General features: G+C 45.8%; 1 protein-coding gene across 5 annotated transcripts in view; it reads right to left on the bottom strand.

Annotated features, from left to right (window-relative positions):
* Nucleotides 1-245: 245 nt before the first annotated feature.
* LOC116994996 (single-stranded DNA-binding protein, mitochondrial-like) overlaps nt 246-19,727 on the bottom strand; it is a 21,766-nt gene continuing 2,284 nt past the window's right edge. For 2 of the 5 annotated variants that reach the window (XM_033057116.2, XM_033057117.1), the window contains exons 2-17: nt 16,906-17,282; nt 14,013-14,212; nt 13,434-13,482; nt 11,741-11,913; nt 10,979-11,100; nt 9,602-9,748; nt 8,753-8,854; nt 8,345-8,430; nt 7,267-7,437; nt 7,047-7,189; nt 4,554-4,590; nt 3,673-3,733; nt 2,717-2,857; nt 2,033-2,120; nt 1,413-1,501; nt 246-405 (exon numbers count right to left, since the gene is read on the bottom strand). In XM_033057116.2, the coding sequence (XP_032913007.1) occupies nt 359-405; nt 1,413-1,501; nt 2,033-2,120; nt 2,717-2,857; nt 3,673-3,733; nt 4,554-4,590; nt 7,047-7,189; nt 7,267-7,437; nt 8,345-8,430; nt 8,753-8,854; nt 9,602-9,748; nt 10,979-11,100; nt 11,741-11,913; nt 13,434-13,482; nt 14,013-14,212; nt 16,906-17,282 (2,033 nt within the window). In that variant the 3' untranslated portion in view covers nt 246-358. Of the gene's footprint in view, nt 406-1,412; nt 1,502-2,032; nt 2,121-2,716; nt 2,858-3,672; nt 3,734-4,553; nt 4,591-4,677; nt 4,734-4,900; nt 6,123-7,046; nt 7,190-7,266; nt 7,438-8,344; nt 8,431-8,752; nt 8,855-9,601; nt 9,749-10,978; nt 11,101-11,740; nt 11,914-13,433; nt 13,483-14,012; nt 14,213-16,905; nt 18,715-19,727 lie in introns of those variants that run through there. The other 3 variants (XM_033057115.1, XM_033057118.1, XM_033057119.1) reach the window with 3 other exon arrangements.

The following is a 19,727-nucleotide window of genomic DNA, read 5'->3' as shown; positions in this document are numbered from 1 at the left end:
ACAAAATAGAGGAGGGATGTCAACAGTGACACGGGATCAGGCTGGCAGTCCCTGCAGACAGGAGAGGGATGAAGGCAGCCAAGGACAGAAGGTTTGCAAATGGCTGAACATGCCAAGAGTGACTCTCATTTATATATTCATCAGCTCAAGAATTGGTACAGCTGCCTAGGGTACCTTTCCTTTTAAGAAAAAAAATGTAATTCAAAAAGGAAACAGAGCACATGGGAAAACAGAACACACAGATGTACTCTCTAGTAACAAACATTTTATTTATTTCTTAAAGAAACTACAGCAATATACGTGATTGCAGAATTAAGAAGCACTGAGAAACCAAAGGAATGAAATGACCCAGGATCCATCACACCTTGTCTCTCACAGAACCGTCACTCAGAAAAATCACATTATCTGAAAAGAAGTGAAAAAAATTTAACATGAGCATTGTTTTGCCATGTTGCAAGCCTTCACACCATGAAGGCCAGGTACTTGTGTTAAAATAAGCTGCTAAGATGTGGATTTTGGAACAGAATAATAGTTCATAAAACAAAAGTGTCCAATGCCCTCTTTCTCTACATCCCCTGAAAGCAGACAATGCAAGGCGTTCATCTGTACTATGAAACAAGCATGCTAAAGCTGATGAAAAGCTGCTGAAAGCCAAAGGTACTAGAAACATTTTTAAATGATGGTTTAATTATTTGACTGCAATCTCCATCAGTTACAGCTTAGTTCCTTTTTCTTTTGTCATGTTCAGTCTGCACTACCCATGTCAACAGCCTACAGGACTATGGGAAGCTCCTACTTCATCAAGCCTAAGGAATTTCTAAAGCATCTTCAGACTGGGTCTTCTCAACAAGAAACTATTAGGAGAACAATAATTAAAGAGAATTGTTTCTCCCTTCCAGTAATTTAGAGCACCGCTAGCTTTTAAAGAGACTGCAGAAACATACAGGAATATGACAGTTCTTATTCCTTTTCCCCTGTTCCTCTATTGTAGTTTTTTTAAACATACTTGTTAAACAAATGTTTGCTCTACTACCCAATTAATTTATCCCCCACTCAAAAGGAACACAGTAGCAGCTCTAGCCACAATAAAGATGCAGGATGCTCAGGCTATTTTAAGGCTCAAGGAAAAAGTGGATTTCCTAGTTTTCTTTGTTGTGTCAATACAAGGCACAATTCTACTCCTTATCCATTCTGTGGGGTAAACAAATGACACCAACAGTTTGCAACTGTATACTCTCATTTTCTGTGTATTCACATGCAGTGCCAGAGGAAATCTGGTATACACTATCCATTTTCTCCAAATCCCTGAGTGGGGATACTGAGGATGAAGACAAACCAATTTCCATTGCAGAGGTCCTCTAGGCCCTTTCCATTCTAAAAGACAAAGTGCACCTTGGGGCTTTGCTCCTTACCTGCTATAATTGTTGTGGCCTGTCTCCTCACATTGTTCTTATCTGTATATTCACCATAATCTATCTTTCCTTCAACAAAGATTCGAGAGCTGAAAAAAAACAAACCAACAAAACAACCCAATAATTTTAGTTAGGTCAGAGAACTGTGCTGCTGTTTTCCACTCTAATCAGAATGGTTTGGGTTGAAATGGGATCCTAAAGACCATGCATTCCAAATCCCTGGCCATAGGTAGGAATACTATCCACTACATCAGGCTGCTCAAAGCCCCATCCAGGCTGACTCTGAACGCTTCCAGGGATGGAGCATCCACAGGTTCTTTGGGCAACCTGTGCCAGGACCTCACTAGCTTGACAGTAAAGCTTACATGCCTATGTCCAACCTAAATTTCTCCTCCAAGTCAAAGAGGGGAAATAACTATACTTGGTCTTACCACTACACTTCCTGATGAAAATGCTGAATTCACAATCTGATTCCAAGTACATAAGCTTTTGTATCAGTTGTTTGTAGCAGCTCTGCTAACTTGTTTTATGGCACCTGTATCTCACTACAGTTGCTGGTCACCATAATTATTTCAGTAATTAAGGTATTACAGCCTCACCCACATTTGTTATTCACTTACCCCTTCCTCACATACTGATAGGTGACATCCCTGAGGCCTGGTCTGAAGACAGAAATCCTGTGCCATGTCGTCTTCTGACTGATGTCACCTAAGGGACACAGAAGTGACAGAGCTAGATGCCAAATCCTCTTTCTAATACAACACTCAGAAATTAGTTTCAACACATTAGAATTCTCAATTTGAGAAGTGATTTGAAAACTGAAGCATACTAGCACTCCATCTCCCACTTCAGAACCAAATGTCCGTCCAAACAAAGTCTTGTGCAGAAGCACAGTTCAAACCAAGAAACTGCTTTTCCTGTAAGACAGTGCCCCATGCTATTATTTTTCCCCCCCAGACACGCCACACTGAATAGAATTTAGAGAATGAGACATCTGTAGATGCCAATTGATAATACATCAATGAGAAAAATCATCTTTTCTTTACTTTTCTCATCCTGAAATACAAGTACAGAACCTGCTATGCCTCTGACAAACCTCACCAGTGACAAACTGCCCACTCAACACCCTCCTTCTGAGGAAGGACAACAGCAGATCTATGCTGCTGGGGATCAGTAAGCAACACAAAAATGCACCAGCATCTCTGCTGACCTCACAGGAACCTTCCTGCACCCCAGAGATTTGCAAGTGTGGTGCTGCTGGCCTTGCAGCCGTGACCTGGGACACGTTGCTCGTGCAGACTCACCTCCCTGGCCCACTTCACTATCTCCTGTCCGCCACATCTCATTGGTTGCCAGGGAAAATATGGTAACGGGATTTTTTCCTTCCACTTGCCTCATGATAGGGTCCTGTCCAACCCGACCAAGCAGCTGAACACGATTCATGGCTGAAACAAGAGACCAAACACACACAGGTGAATTAGGATGTTCTAAGCATGGCAAGTCATCAGTCAGCAGCTTTTCTCAAGGGCCACCATCACAACTTTCTACACTTCCTAAGCACTCTCTAATCCCTTGTGACATATGGTTTTTTCAGGCCCCAGCAGATGGCTGACTGTGCAGTACTGCCATTATCACTGTGAAATAACAGATTTAAAAAGCCAAAGGTTCTCTGTTCTTTCACAGACATATCCATGTATTACTTGATACTAATTTGTATTTACTTATCTTGACTGTTATTTGTTTTATGATAAAACAATGTACAGCAGTACCTTTGAAACAAAACAGCATTACTATACTCCATGCCCTGAATGATAAAATCAGTTTTCACACTGGTACCAGGCCTAGGCAGACACAGTATATCCCTTCAGAGAAGTATCCCTTGTGTATGATGAGTATGTGAATAGTAAAGGCTGAAGTAAATCCTGCTAGAGCAGCAGCACACACCCAAGTGCCCCAGGAGTCTGAGAAACATGACAGCTGGAGGTAGGTGTTAGAAGCCATGCCACCAGCAGACACAAGCCACTGCCTCAGATGAAGTACAACTACCTGCCCTAGAGAGGTGGTACAGCTCATCAGCACTTTTTTCTTTTCCCCCTGAAGTGCTGCTTCACCTGACAGAGTGACAGGACTCCATGTGCTTGAAACACATTCTTAGCTCCTACACTGAGGAGCTACTACTCCTACCTGCTTCTCTCCTGCCCTATTTCAGACGTTCTAAAACTGATAAACAGTAACCAATTCCTTCTCAGGAGTTACTTACATCTTTCAAGCACCAATGAAGTAACTGTATCAGACTCATGTCTTACAAACTGGCGTAGCACCTGATGGAACAGAGAAACGTGAGTTTCCAAGACACAAACAGCACTCCCAAGCCTTTACATCTCATTTTCTGCACACTTGCTGAGGTTCTGCAAGTATATTCTTTTCCAGGTAACTAATGAGGGAGCTGAGGAAAGAAATCTGTTCAGCCAAATGAAGGTATAAGATTAAAGAGCATCTGTTAAATCAAGGTTGAAGAGATCTCAAGAATAAAGTGGGGCCCAAAGGTATACCTCCAGCAGTTATTTTTGGGACATGTAGTAACTACCGGGGTTTTTTGTAGATATAAATGGGAGAGGAGGAGGTTTGTAGGAGAGTAGAGCTTTAGTCTTTGGAAACAAACAGGTCTGATAGCTCCACTACATCTCAGAGATTGACCAACTATGCCCAAAAAGTACATCCATCCACTGGAATGAGCAATGGGTGCATTGACCCCTTGTTCTAAAGGTAAACCGAGGACACAAAACTCTCAGGACTGCAAGTGGGAAAGCAGTAAAGGAACTGCCATTACTCCAGCAAATACTCCATCCTAGAAAAAAGGCGGCGGGGGGGAAAAGCCCAGAAACATTCTGGTACAGGTCCCTGTGCAGGAATTGGAAAGAAAGCTCATTTCCCAGAAGACGCGGGAAATTCCCCATTTCTCACTCAGACCCGTGAGAGCGCTCCCACTCTCTCCCCGAGAGCAGACCCAGCGCCGAGGCCCCGACCCAGTGGGCAAGGCCGAGCGAGGGCTCCGGGGCGCTCGGCTCTGCCCGCCCCTCCCCTCCCCAGGACAGCGGCCGAGCGCAGCCCCGTGTCCGGACTGGCCCCGCACGGCCCTACCTGCCACGCCGGTCGCCGCCACATGCTGTCGCCGAGCCTGCGGAGGGAAAAGCAGGGCTGAAGCAGCGCCCCAGGGAGCCCCGGCCCGGCCCGGTCCCGCCGCCCGACTCCGCGCCCTCCGCACCTCTCCGGGGCCGCCGCGCTGCGCCCGCGCACGGCCGGAACAGGAAAGGGACGGCGGGAGATCCGGGCGGAAACGGGGGCGGGCGGAAAGGATTCCGGGCGGAAACGCGGCCCGAGCACCGCGTTCCCATCGCCCGCGGGGCACCCACCCAGAGCTCGCGGAGGTTAAAAAAAAACCAAAAAAACCCCCAAAAACAAACCAACAGAATTCCATCACTCCGTCATCGGTTAAAAAAAGTGATAAAACCTTTATTCGCACGAAACGATAGGGTCTAAACAGTTAAAAGCCAGCATGTGCAACATCATAATCCAAACAGTAACAGCTGGAAATAACCGGGTTATTCCGCCTCAGCAGTGCAGCGCTCTGTCCGACACAAACAAGCAATAAGGACCCCCAAAAGTACATTCAGCGGGGAGAGGGAGGGGTGTTAGATCTCAAATACAAAATACATACCACCATTAACATGGACAACTCCAAAAAGCTGTAAAAGCCCTCTCTAATTGCCCCCATCTTTGCAGCTCACAGGCAGGCAGCTGCGCCACTGTGAGATACTGGAGGGGAAATGGGGACAGACAGACCCAGCTACCAAAACACTGAAATTCCCTCCCCCACATGAACAAAGAAACCTCCCCGACAGACAGAAAACACATGGGGCATCAGGGCCTAACAAGTCAGAGCGCACCCAGTCACAAAAAGCTTTGTTGCTTAAATTGGAAAGAGCATTTTTCTTAACTCCCACTGCTTAACTCCAACTATTTCCTATTACTCTGTGTCCCCCCTCAGTGAAACTTGACTCCAGCTGCATCCCGAGCCCTGCAGGACTGCTGTGTAACCAGCCTGGCTCCTAATGGGTGGCTAAGAGTGGCTGCCATAATCTCTGCCTGCTTGCTCCTAGAAGGAGACAGCTGTAGATGCTGTCTCCCTGTACAGCCACTATCACCCCTCTAAAGATACAGCCAGCCCAAGTGTTCAGACCCAAAGTCACCAATAACAGGGCCCAACTCAAGAAAGAGGGAAGTGAGAAGAGAAAACATCATTCTTTCATCACAGCAGAGTTAATCTGGGTCTATAGCAGGCCAGTTACACAAGAAATAAAACAGGTAAAAGACTGAGGACACCCTTAAATCCCCTTATCCAGCACCTGTAAGCCAGTCATTGTTTTCTCAGCCAATATCTCTTAGCAGGGGGACAAAAGAGAAAATAACATGATAGAGAGACTATGGGGCATTGGTCTGTGCAGACCCTCTGCTTTCACAGGGCCATTCAGCAGTCTTTGGACAACACAAATTCAGAAACCCAGAGTAAAGCTAAATGAGCGACAGCTCTTCCCTCCCACCAGACGCTTGCTCTTCTGCTTAGAAGAGGTTTCAGACTCTTGTAACTTGGCACTTCCTAAGGCTTGGTCCTTCATGAGGGTCTGGGCAAGGCGAGCTGCTTTAAGTTCCCTGCAGGGGGGAGATGGAAGGAAGAGCAAAGGAAGAAAACTGTGTCATGCATGAACCCCCACCAGCTACAGAAACAAACCATCAACAATTTCGCAAGAGAGGGTTACTGTAATACTCCAGTGCTGCTGGAAGGGAACAACTTCTCAGCCTGGAGGGTAACACAAAGATTACTGTAGCTATCTCTAGAGTTACTGTTTGAACAGGTAGGAACTCTGAAGTTTTACCAGAAGAAAAGTATGTATCAGGTCAGCAACGCTGGCACCAGTATGAGGAACACCTGGCTCAGTTTTTCTGCTATTGTTTCAGATAGGTGTAGATGGTGAAACTTAGATCAGTGTCATCTCATACATAAATACCTCAATAAAGGCCTTTGCTTCTTTCCCATTGCCTTTCTTCCCCTTCTGATACTTGCTGTTCTTCCAGAACATTCACTATTCTGTCCACACAGAAAACCGACTGACTCCCCAGCTGACCACTGCACTTAGAGGGGTTGTGGGGTAGTTCTTGGATCCCAGCACCTCAAAACACTACTGCCAACAGCAGTGGGAGGGAATAAGGGTAAAAAAGGATATCTGCCACCACCTGATATTTCTCTTCCTTCTATGCCTAAAGTGCTACCTCAGTGCATTATCAATTCCTCATCTGCCCACTGGCTGCAGCTTGTATCAGCACCTTGCATCACCAGTGGTCACAGGAAGCACTCAAGTTCACTATTGTAACTCAGCCAGCTCCTCCAAGCCAGAGCTGAAGCACAGCTGCTGCCTGGGCACTCCTAGTCCTTGCTTTACAGCCCCACCACCCCACAGCTCCAGGCACAGGGGCTGACTGGGGATTCCTGCCAGTGCATTCTCCCAGAACTTCCACCCTCCACTCAAAGCTGCTTGTGCCCACACCTTCTCCCCTTCATGCCCACACCCGCCCTACCTTTCCAGCATGGCTGTCTTGCATTTCTCCACATTTAGCTGCTCCTGGAGCTGCACAGCTTTTCCACATGAAGGACGGAGAACAGGGTGTTTGGTGAGAGCTGTGGCAGAAGGTCTTTGCGCTGGGTCAGGATGGATCATGAGCTAGGAAGCAAAGGAGTTCAGCGTTTAACACTCCTGTCACATGCTAGCTGTAAAAGCCACCATCCATGCTTCCTCACCTTAAGGAGCTCAAGAAAGCTGTGGGGAAGCTTCTGGGGGATGTGTGGGACATTGCCTTTGCGGATGTGGTGCCACAGGGCCCCGTTGTGGGGCAGCGCTGCTGCCCCGGCTGCCAGAGCCACCGTGAGTGCCAGGGCAAAGATGTCTGCCTTGGGCAAGTAGCAGTATTGCTGCAGAGAGAAGGGAAAGGTGTTAGAAAGGAACATCTTGCTACACTAAGCTAAGGTGAGTTGGGGTATGAGCTCAAAAAGAAGCAGCCAAGCAAGTGTGTGTATATAGCACTGCCTTCACCACCCCAGCAAGCTGTTTTCTCCTCTTCAGAACAAAAACATTGGCAGCAGGCAGTGCCACTGACCAACAGCACACTGGCTCTCACCCAGCCATAAGGAGCTTGCAGGCCACGTTGGGATCACTGCAGTAACTCCAGAGGATGGCCTAACACACATGCACCTCCACCCTTCACCACAAGGCAGTAAGCTATCCAGCTCAGACTCAAGACTCCATCTGATACATGGATCTAACGGTTCCTAAAACCACCTGCAGCACAAATATTGTCACCTAAATACCTGACCTGAAGAACACCCATTGTCACCACCTGAACTAAACACACCCAAGCTGGTTGTTCAATACTAATTCCATTTCGATTTGCTGGCCAGAGTGACAAAACTGCAGCCAGTTTAAGAGGTGTGTTCCCACCTTCCCACCATTTGTTCAGTGTTTGTTTTACATCTGGGTAAAAATATTTCTCAAAAATCACATCCAGTAGTTTCATCTCAGCTGGATATGCAAATCAACTGTCCTCAAACAGATAAATGCCCTGATCCCTTCAAGGGGAATGGTAGCATAATCCAGTGGTAACTACTTATAAAGTATTAACATATGAACTATGCGTTTACATAAGACCCACACGACTACAGATGATGAAATGCTAATTTGACAGATTTCACAGCCAGACCAGACAGAAGAAAGAGGAGACAAGGGTAGGAACAAGTTAGACTAATTACTGCTCTGCACCCCATGTCTCCCCACTTGCTCTCACATCCTGCTCTCCCCACTGCCCTGCTCTAGCAGTTGTACCTCTTGTAAAATCTCATTGGCCAAAAACCGTCTATCTCCTTCCTCCACCTGAGGGTTTGTTATTGATGTCACGTGTCCAAGGTCACCTGAAACAAAGAACAAGCAACTTAAATATAATAAAGTAAAGTGAAGCCATCCTGCAACCAAAGTTTGCATTTTATATGCACCAACAAAAAATTACTGAGTAAGAGAGCAAGCCTGTTCCTAACTCAGGAATCTGCACTTGAAAACACAAGCACATGAATTATCTGTGACTTGTTTTCTTGGAGGAATTAATTCTGGTGAGTAATTGGAGCATTCATGACTATCCTATCAATTTTGTGTGCACATCTCTTCAGGACATGGCAGTCTCAGGCAGTAATGGGCAGCTCTAATCTTAGGCCAGCTGTAAAGTAGGTTAAAACCTACCAATCTTATACACTACACCAGCAGAGAATTCATCTTCACTGTCACTCTCCTCCTGCCCAGCAGAGCCTGAAACTGCCAGCTTGTGACAGATGAAGATATTACCTGCAAAACAGAAGTTTAGCAATAAGGTGATATCAGTAGTCTACAGCAGCCTGACAACTTAACAAAAATCCCACCTGTCAAAGTAGTTCAGCTTTGCAGCCAGAGGAACTGGCTTCCCACCCATTAGTCAGCTTTCTAACCAGATCACATTCAGCCACACAGCTGGCATAAGACACTTCTGTCTTATGAATAAAAGATCCCAGTGAAAACTTTGCCCTCCCCCTGCCCTCTAAGATAGAAGCATAATTGCAGCAGGAAATAGGGGCTCCCCTCCAAGAATATTGTCTATATGATGGGAGGAGCATTGCCCTGGAGGCAACCATCCTGAGCTGCAGAGAGGAAACCTCGTTACTCTTTTCGCAGGAGCTTAATTCCCCGAGGTAGGTACACACACAAAAGTCAAGTGTTGTGCAACAAGACAGAAGTAAATGAGGAAGTCCCCATCTTCCCTGGCAGCCCTACTTGCTCCACCAGTATGAGGGTGATTCCCATGAGCTACGATGAGGTCACGAGACAGGAGTGAAATGCTGCCATCTATCAGAGAAGGTTCAATTTCAGAGGAGCAGTAGTGGCATGAATAAAACAAATTCTTTTTTTAAAGCGTCCCAAAACAACATACACAAGACAAAGGCAAGGTCCTCCTCTTTGAAGCTCTACAATCAGTCTACTCAAAGGATTTACTACACATCCTACCCCTTTGGGATCACTAGGAAAACCCTCCACAAAAGAGGAAGGTACTACACTTACTAGGTTTGATATCCAGGTGCACAAGGCCAGAGTTGTGGATGTATTTTAGTCCCATGGAGACTTGCAGCAATATTTCCTTCAGCTCTCTTTCTGGGAAATACTGCCCAAGCTTTGCATTTTCCAGCAGCACATCTTGGAGACTCCCACCTAGGGGGAAAAAAAGTCTGAGACCTGACACGGGTTTCACGTGACAGCACATTTGAAATAGCCCAGCTGCCCAGAACACTTGGAGGCCTGCTAGTGACAAACCCCAACCACACCAGCTCTGTGTGCTCTAGCAAGCAAACTGGGACATGACCATTCAGCCTTCCCACTGCCCTAGAATGCCCAGTCTCTTGGTGGACAAGGATGAACAACTCCAATTCTACCTCCAGCCTACAGCTCTACATCCTGCCAGGAGGGCTGACCTGTCAACAATGCTGGTGCTGCTGCAAGTCAACAACAAAAACTTCTTCTGCTGTGCTTAGATGCACAAAGCAGGTACAGGAATGGTGGAACAAGGAAATTAAGGTCCCACTAGCAGATTTTCAACTGAAAAGCCTTAACATTCAACACAGTTTTGTGCATCTCCATTGAGACACTGGCTATTTCAGAGCTAGAAGATATCATAGCCTCTGTCTCCATACTTTTCACCACCCCTCTTTTAGTCTCAGATGTTCAGCCACCAGAACACAAGCAACTCATCAATCCTGCAGCAATAAGCACCACATTTCATAGCTGCCTCCATCAGATTTGAAAGCAATTCTCCAAAGTCACCACCCTTCAGTGAGCCCCAAGACTACAGGTGCCACCCAAAGACGAACATTACATTTCTGCATTCAGCAGCTCTAGTAGCTATAGTTATCTTTTGCAATTTCTCTTAAGCAACGGTATTGCCAAAGGCAAACACAGGTAGGAGTTTACCTGCCTGCAGCACCCCATTTATACTTTGCCTCATCATTTGCTCCATTCCTCTGCAATTGTCAGCCCTTTCTTCCAGTCAAGATGCAAGGTGCCTTCATCTCTACCAGTCACTAGCCACCTCCATTACAGGATCTTGTTAAGATCTGCCCTTAAATCAGCAGCTCTTGAGTCACTCCTATCAAGTGTTACCTAGTTCCAACTCCAAGCATCACAATGGGGAAAGCTTTTCCAGGCTAGCCAAAACAGACAAACAGTTTTCAAACCCCAGTAATACAAGGGTTATTCACTGTTCCTAAAACACTAGCACCACTCAGAACTTCATCTAAATATTATGCGCCCTTTCAGGATTCTCCATGGAAATGGAGCCCAGGGTGGTTTGCTTTCTTGTAAGCCAGAACACCCCACATTTCAGTACAAAAGAAGGCAGTTTTGCCCATGCTGAGATGTCAGCCTTGAGCACTGTCCAGCTCTTACCATTGCAGTGTTCATTCTGGATAATCATGTGATTGTCCTCTGCCCAGGCTGAGTAGTAGCGCACGACATGGGGGTGGTGCCCAAGGACAGCGTGAGCATAAACCTCACGCAGTGCCAGCTGCCTAGGGAAGCACACACAGAAAAAGCAGAGGTGAAAGCCTGCCAGAGGCTGCTTGGCACCAGGAGAGGAGCCCTGGTTTGCAGCCTGAAAGTCCTGAACCCCTCTGTTCTCCCTTTCTCTCAAGTTTTGATAGACTGGCTCTCACAGCTGCCGAAGTAAACCCTGCCCTTGCTCAAATGCCCTGAGCTGCTGTTAAAGCAAATCACTGACCAAGTCTTGTTAAAGAGGCAAAGGCAGCAGCAGCTTCAAAGACTTTGCTTCAGCATACAGGACACCACAAGTTGGTCAATACAGATAAGAACAGTGCTGGCCATATCACATGGTAGGCACAGCTGTGTGTTTGTCAAATAAACTTCTTGACAGATATTGTAAATAAACTGTCTGGATGGACCCAAGGTGTTCAGGTATGGTATCCTCTCACTCTGCAGTGCATGTGACTTCTCCCTTCCCTAGACATTTATATGCAATAGCTGTGTAGTGGTATCTTGCCCCACACTCACAGCTGTTACTTGGAAGTGCAGCAGCACTTTTTGCTCATGCTACCCATCAGATGCCTTTAGAGTCACACCCCCTCCTTCCCATCACACCTTTTGAGAACATGCCCATCATTTCAACCAGCAGTTTCCAGCCAGCACACTCACTCATCTGAGGATCCTGCCAGAGGCCTTTTGGAGCGTTTGATGGCATAAACACATCCATCAAGGCGTTTGATGCACTTGTAGACAGAGCCAAATTCCCCCACACCAATTTTTTCTAGTTCCAGGAACTCCTTCTTGTAGCGGGAAACCATATTGCTTGCTTTCAGAGTATATCTCTGCAAATTCATAAAGACAAAGAGGAGTTAAAAGACTTTATAGCTGTCATTGTTTTAGAGGCGTGTAACACTTGTCACTGAGCACTCACACTGCTCCCTATCCCATTCTGGACATCCCTGCAGGCAGATGTGCAGGTGGTCAGTTCTTGAAATGGTAATTTCACTTGTGTGTGCTTTCAGACCATTTAAAGGCCACCATCCCTGGTTTGGTGAGGTTGCAAGGCTGTTGGATTGGTTTCATGAAATCAGGACTTGTTAGCCACAGAGGCAGAAATTGTAGTTAAGGAGAAATTTAGTTGGCTGTATATGCTCAAGCCTCATTTGGTTACTTCCACCACATCCCTTCTCTTGACAAGTCAGACCAGTTGCTAAACCCACAGCTGGTGCAGTCAGTCAGGGATGAACAAGCAAGAACAATGTGTTGGCCTAAAGACAGGACTTGAAGAGACCTTAGATCTATTGTCTATTTTGAGCTCAGGAGAGAAGCTTGGTGTGTTGGCTCCCTGTGACCCCAGCTGTACAAGAGCTGCTTTACCCTGGCAGCTGAGGCTGCCTGCAGCCAAGGTCATTCTGCATCAGCTCAGGCTCTCCAGGTTTGAAGCACCAGCTGCTGACCAATGGCAGATTAGCTGGTCTCAGTGCATTTGTTTGTATTCCCACTGATATCTCACTTGGAGACACTTTTCCACAAAGGGTTGAAAGCTGGCAGAACTGTTGGAACATAATTATTGCTACAATAATGGCCACTAGGGATCTAGGAACTGCTGGTAGAGTGATGCCTACTGGCAGGGGGAAGAAGTAAAGAAAACACAAGCACTAGAGCATGAAGTGCACAACAAGAGTGGACTAAATGATTTTTCTCCATCCTCCTGCATCCCTTACAGGGACGGCAGCTCCACAGAAACCACTGTTGTGATTGTTGCAGTTGATGGTACATGAGTTTACAGAGGAGGAGGTAAGAGTTGGTTCTCACAGCCAGTAAAATGTGGCTCACATGAAACAGCAGCCCTTACCAACAGCTTGCATTTCATAAGGCAGCTGTATTTTATACTATCTTATAAAGCTTGGTTGTAAAAACACCTCCTAGTACACAATTTTATACCTATATTACATATTCAATCTCATTAGCACTCATGCAGAACAGTACTTCAGTAATTCACAAGTTACTTGAGGCTTTCCTCTAGGTAAAACAATAATTGTGGCAGCCCTGGATGTTGCTGGTTGCAGGTTTGCTCTGTGGGTGTAGTTTTTCCATGAAGACCACTTGCTTGCAATTCCAGTCTCCTCGGCTAGAGGGTACTGTTATTCTTCCATAAACCTGGCTATTGGCGTTACAAAGAACCATGCCACCTTTTCCGAGTTGGTCATCTCAAACAAATGTTAAAACGTTCAGCTTAAACCTTTTCTGTCATAGGTATTCATCGCCTGGCATGGTGCCATGGTTTATAGTCCAATAACAGAATAAACACCAAGCTTTTACAAACATCCAGTCTGTGGGAGGAAAAGGTATAGACACTCACCTTTGTAGGTAGCTCCTGTTTAATCTGGCTTCCTGGATGATGATCATTCCTACAAGAGAAGATTTGCAGAATCTGATGTATCATTTCAGTGCAGCAACCCAACTGAACTTGAAATGAAACCATCTGTCAAAGGAACCTCCAAACCTTTACAGCCTAATCATGCATTTTATAGAGTTGACAAACAAGTTTAGTTTAGCTCAAAGACTGCAAACCCAGGTTAGGAATTCTTTGTTTCCATTTAGGGGGCCCTTCACAAAGCAATTTCAGTACTGCCCACAGCACACAGTGGCATTGTCCAGAGGCATCGTCCTCCTGGCCTCATTATTGCTGGTGAAGCAGCAGCTACAGCACTAAAGAGGTCTTGATCCCCCACTTACCTTCCTGAACAAAGGCAGTGATAGATTTTTATTTGTATTTCTGTTACCTTTATACACCTGCCAACATTTACTCCACACCAATGAATACTGCAGAAGTAGGTGATTCATTGTTAGCAAATAAGCCCAGATATTGAACATCTCAATTACTTATCTCCTTCCAACAGTCTGATTTCAGCCTGTTGCTTAGGAGTAGCTCACTTACAGCTCTCCTCTGGTCTTCCTTTTGCCATTAGGATGAAAGAGCATTTGTCGATAGGACTCTGGTGTAAAGGGATTAATGTTGACAAGAGAAGCTTGGGAAGAGTCCTCAGAGTCAGCACGAGGAGTGAGTCTCAGGTGTCTGAAGCCTTTGGGTGGGCCCTTTGTTGCAGGTGAAGGAAAAGCTGTCTTTGACAACAGGCTCTGTAGGGACAGAGGAAAAAAAATGGCAAATAAACCAGGAATTTTTTTCTGTTGTTGCTATTTCAGAATAAAATTCTTGTTCTCCTGTAAATTGAGGAGAACTCTGCTCCCTTCCTTGGCATAGCTGAATCATTAAATCCCTGTGTCCCTAGTTTAGTCCCCACAGTTTTCATTTTCCACAAAGCATTTCATTCTCTGTTAAGCCCTTTCTTATTCTATTGCCTGCTCACTTGGGTGAGGCCTGCAGAGCCACTTTGGCAAGCATAGTCCTCAAGAGGAGCCAGCTGCTCCCCTTTCCCTCCTACAGGGAGGTAGAAATTGCATCATATGTTACATTAATATGGAAGACCTAGTTCTGCCAGGCATGGACTGTTGCATCAGTTTGGTCAGGACAGGTTTGTCAGGAGGTGAGCTAGAACACCACCCAAGTTTTCCAGCACTAAGCAGCATTAAGATAGGGAAAGTTACTGGAAATATTTTCATACAGCTATTAGCAAAGCAAAAAGAACCTATTTCTCCTCCTGAATAAAAACCAGAGTTTCAGAGACTTTAATTCAGTAAGGACCTCTGAATCTTCTATATTCACCTCTCCACAGAACACAGACCATTGTGTTGCATTCACTAGCCCAGACCCTTGGACCATAGGAAGCATAGACACCAGTCTTGAGCTGACAACAAAAATCTACTCACTCTGACTTAACTTCTTTTAAAAAATGTTTGGCTTTGACTTGTTTCAGCTTCAAGAGAGTGGGATAAAGTCTAATGGGTTATTTAGCATCGTGCTTTCTTCTAGTTAAAAGCCCTTTAGCTAAGAGAACTAACAAAACCCTCCCTGCTGAAGGTCAAGGTACTCCTATATCTTTTCAATCCCACAGTGGTCTCACTGTTATGATGCTGGAGCCACAGCTCCACTCACATCTGGTGGCTCTGTTTGCAGTTTTAGACGAGGCTCTGCTCTCTCATCCTTTCTGTCAATTCCAAGTGTTCTAAGGCCAATGCTCCCAGCTTTTTCTACAAGCAGATTTAGGCCCTTCACAGACCATCATTTGAGGCATGCTTGGAAAACAAGACCTTTATCCCAGGAGAGAAAGGAAAAGAAAGGGTTGATTTCATGCAATTACTGCTTATGGGCTAGAACATGACCAACTACAAGCAGCATGTTTTGAATCATCCAGCCAACATTTTATCTACACAATGCACACCCTGAAAGCAACCTTCACTGTCTGCAGCTCATCTGGTCTGGAAAAGATTTTTATAGACCTCTATCATGGTTTAACCCCAGCCAGCAACTAAGCTCTCTGCTTGTGAACCCCTTGCTCACAACTGCAAACCCTTCCTCAGTGGGATGGGGAGCAGAAAGGGGAAAAACAGGTAATACCTGAGGGTTGATAAAAGAACAGTTTCATGATTAAAATATAATTGTTATTTCTATGAAAAGAAACAACAAAACAAATAAAACCCAAGACAGACAAGTGATTAACAATTGCTCACCACCTGCTGACTGATGTCCAGCCCATCCCTGGGCCCTAATCAGCTCCTCCTGGCTAATTGCCTTCTGTTTATATATTGAGCATAACATCCTAGGGCATGAACTTACCTCTGGTTTGTTCCTGGCAGCTGTCCTGGCTATGAAGCCACCCAGCTGCCAGTGCTTCTTCTCACTGGCAGAACATGGGAAACTGAAAAGTCCTTGAATTTGGGTAAACATCACGTGACAACAACCATGTTTCAGCAACACTGTCCTTAATTAAAGCCCAAAAAACACAGTGCAGTACTAGTTACTATGAGAAAATTCACTCCATCTAAAGCAAGGACAACCTCTCACCTATGTTAAGGTGGGATTTTGGGAAATTTCTTATAAAGGGTCACTGTAGGAAGTTTTCACAGGGATGTCCTTTAGTATGCTTTCCCCTAGAGAGTGGCAAGCTGTTCCTCAGTAAACACTGGCACACAATCTATCATGCAAAGCCAGAGGATCATTCTTCTCTCCACATAGTCAGGTTTTTGGAGGAGGACAGAAGCCAAACCCTAGCTCAGAAGCATTAAAGGACTGATCTTCTGTGTACTACTTAAGCAAAGGAACAAACAAGCTATCAGTAGAGCAGGAACACAGAGAAGACCCACAGCCATGCTTCACTGCAGGTCTGGACTGCTTGGAGCCATGAACACACCAGAAATTATCTAGAACAGAGAAGCTGGTGCCAAGTCTCCACCTATGCTTACCCAAGACAAAAAGCAGTTCTATTATACCCTCTCCAAGAAGTTACACACAAAACAGTGACTGGGACCATCCTCTCAGTAACTAAGCTACATTTTAGGACTATGACACAGGTGGAGAGAGGCTAAGTTCCCTCCACAAGCACACTGGTTTGCTACCCCTTCCATAGGAGATTTGCTACCCTGAGAACAAAGCCCTGCTTTCCCCTCAAAGTCTCTGAGGGACTGTTTCAAACAAAAAGAAAAACTGGCAACCACACAGCAAGCTGGTTGCAGCTGATCAGACTTGCCAGGCAAAGTCCACATCCCAGCCAAAATGGCATTTCCAGTTTTCAAGACAAAAACCCAATTGCATCCAAAATGTGCTGAACAGAGCAGCAAGAGCAGCTGCCTATCTCCAAGCTCCCCCCAAACAACAAACTTACTGAAGGGAGATGTATTTATCACCTACAGAGCTGCCACAGTGCTGCCATTACCTTAGGAGTGTGTGGGGTGTCACAGAGCTGCAGCTTTTTCCAGGTGATGTGCAGTGGGGTCTCAGGTTTACTCCAGCTCTTGCTCACAGATGGGGAAGACTTCAGGGTGGGACTCATCCAAGCTTTTGTCCTGCTCAGGAAAATCTCACTAAGCTTTCTCTGAGGGGTTCCTGGCAGAGGACTGCTCTCTTGCCATTTCTGGAACTCTGAGCTTCTAGGGGGGCTCAAGCTCAGGGAGTCTTCCTCGTTTACACTTCTGTCTTCACTCTCTTCACCACAACTGGAAAAGTCCAGTCGCTGAATGAAATCATTGCTGTTGTCCCAGTCATCCATGTTAGCACATAAAACAGAACAGGTAGAGCTGATGTTGGCCTGTTCTGTTAGAGGGAAAGACAGCATTATTTACCCATAAACAATCTTCTTCCTTGCTTCATGAAGGGCACCCATTCTGCTAACCACACTCCTCCATCCCACATACACAGAAACCTTGGCCATTCAGCAGCATAATTAGACAGCATTAGTTAACAAAGAGCACCCCAAAATTATCAAGTACAAAGTCATTCAATTACTGCTCACATAACAATAGATTGTGCTTTTTGCCTTATAGGCATAAGTCAGACACAACCCAGAAGCTACTGCCTTTCCCAGCAAGTTCCCAAAAGAGCTCCTCCATCCCCTACACTCATCACACAAGCAAACACATACTAAAGAACAACACACACAGCCTCCACTCACTCTTTCTGCCTTAAATTTCTCTGCCAGACAGGGAGAAGCAAAATTCCCTGCTACATACAGCTACAAAAAGCAGAGGGTGCCCCAAAGAGTGTCCAGATACCCCACAGGCAACCTCTCTCTCCTGCCCTGGACCATTTATAACCACACCACATCACACCTGAGCCAATGCTAATGGGAAACATCTGGGGCTTGGCAGCACCTGTCCACAGTTGCTTGCCGGATGAGGAATTCTCTCTGGAATGGATCTGCAGTGCCAACAACCAGCTCTGCAGGGAGCCAGGACTCCCTCTCAGTCTGAGTCATCTCCCTGCTCCTGTATGCTCCTGTATGCTCATCCCTTCTCCAGCTTCCTGGGGCCTGTCAGGGAGGTGATGTTTGCTGACAGCCTGTCTGCTCCCTAATCCCATCAGAGATCCAGCCTTTGTGGGCTTTACCTGTAGATGCTATTTTTATTGTGATGATGGGGGCCTGTGTTTACTTTAAGTCTGAATTTCACTTCCTGCATGTGTTAGTTTGGGCAAGCATCGCAGCCTGCATGGAGAGGTCATTAGCCTGATTTATAATGTAGAGATTTATGAATGAATGTATAATTTATAAGACCCCAGGAGAAAGTTAGGAGCCATACACAGACCTCCTTAGGAGCAGGTCAGTGTCTCCCCTCACTGCACCTCTTTGTTAAAAAGAGGAATCTTCTGAGCCTTTGGGCACCTGTGTTTCAAAGGGGGACTAGAGCAGGTTTTAACTAATTTGGAACAAGGTTACAGCAGGGTTTGTTCGTAGCTTTGAGGAGAGCTGCTAGAAGGATGAGCAGAGACTGCAAGTGGCTGCAGCCCATAGGAGAAGGGTGCTTGGCAGAAGCAGCACTTGCTTTCCTTTGCGCACATCAAGGGCAATTCCCACCAGAGCACACAGGGCCACATAGCTCTGAGGTCTCTGTGCTCTGCTAACCCATGCCTTAAATGACAAGTATGGCCATATGGGTCTCTGAAATTGCTTGTTAGGACTGTGCTGAACAATCCATTTGATACAGAAATGAGTTGTATCCAATTCACCAAAACAGCCTCAGGAGGACATGCCAGGTTGCATCCTGCCCAGAGGTTGCAGTATTTCTTGCAGGCACAGAGCTGTTGCTACCATGCAGCCTCTCTTAGCCTGAAATGCAGCTGCTGCACCTCTCTGTGCCTTACCCTGAGCAAGATCCAGAAGCCTGGCAGTGCCAGCACTGGCTGCTTTCTGCTATGACAAGCTGTGTCTGCAGCAGCTGAGGTCCAGGACCACTTTAGTACTGCTGTGGTCTGACTGCATTCATCAGATGTTCAGTACCTCGAGCATTAGACTGGAATATATTAATTCTGAAGAAATAATGCTTTTAGTCCCCATGACTACCTGTGTTGAATAACCCAGCAAGGAAACTCCTTCAGACCAGTTTTCAATCCCAACTTAAACAATTTTTAAACTTTCTTTTCCCCCTCAGGATTTAGAGGCAGTATCCATTTTTCCAAGGAGGGATGTGATATGTAAAGGAGAAAACTTGGACCTGCTGTGTAAAGAAGGCCTAGCTTGTTCATCTCACATTTTAAAAATAAAAGCTACCACACTTTTATTTACATTTTTTCTGACTGTTCAACGACCTGATTACAATTTCCTGAGCCCTCAGCTGGAGTGAAAAGGTGTTCATTTTCTTTTGAAGTAGAGGTTTTATTTCTAAAAGGGTAAGAATATCTTCCAGCCTAAATCTTTCCAATTTTGGTGAAATAATAAAACAGTAGAAAATGTGGCCTTTGTTTTTTGTATGTGTTGAACAAAGAGTGTGCCCTCAGCAGGCTGGGATTGCTGGCCAAAGCCATATCAATTGCTCTGGTACCAGCAGGTCACTTGTCCCATGGGTTTTTTCAGCAGAGCTGATGATGTTTCACACATCTCAGAGCCAGCACTGGCAACCTCTGCTCTCTGTCACTAGTTGCTCTTCCCACAGCATCCCCTCTCTCATGCTGGGGCAATTCTGGTGTGACAGCACTGCTGAGGGGGCCAGCAACAGCTCTGCACCACAAATAGCTCGTGTGGGTCATGAAGGATTTCTTATTTGG

The sequence above is a fragment of the Catharus ustulatus genome, chromosome 4, assembly GCF_009819885.2.
Source record: "Catharus ustulatus isolate bCatUst1 chromosome 4, bCatUst1.pri.v2, whole genome shotgun sequence".
Taxonomy (NCBI): Eukaryota; Metazoa; Chordata; class Aves; order Passeriformes; family Turdidae; genus Catharus; species Catharus ustulatus.
This window is presented reverse-complemented; position numbering and strand designations above follow the sequence as displayed.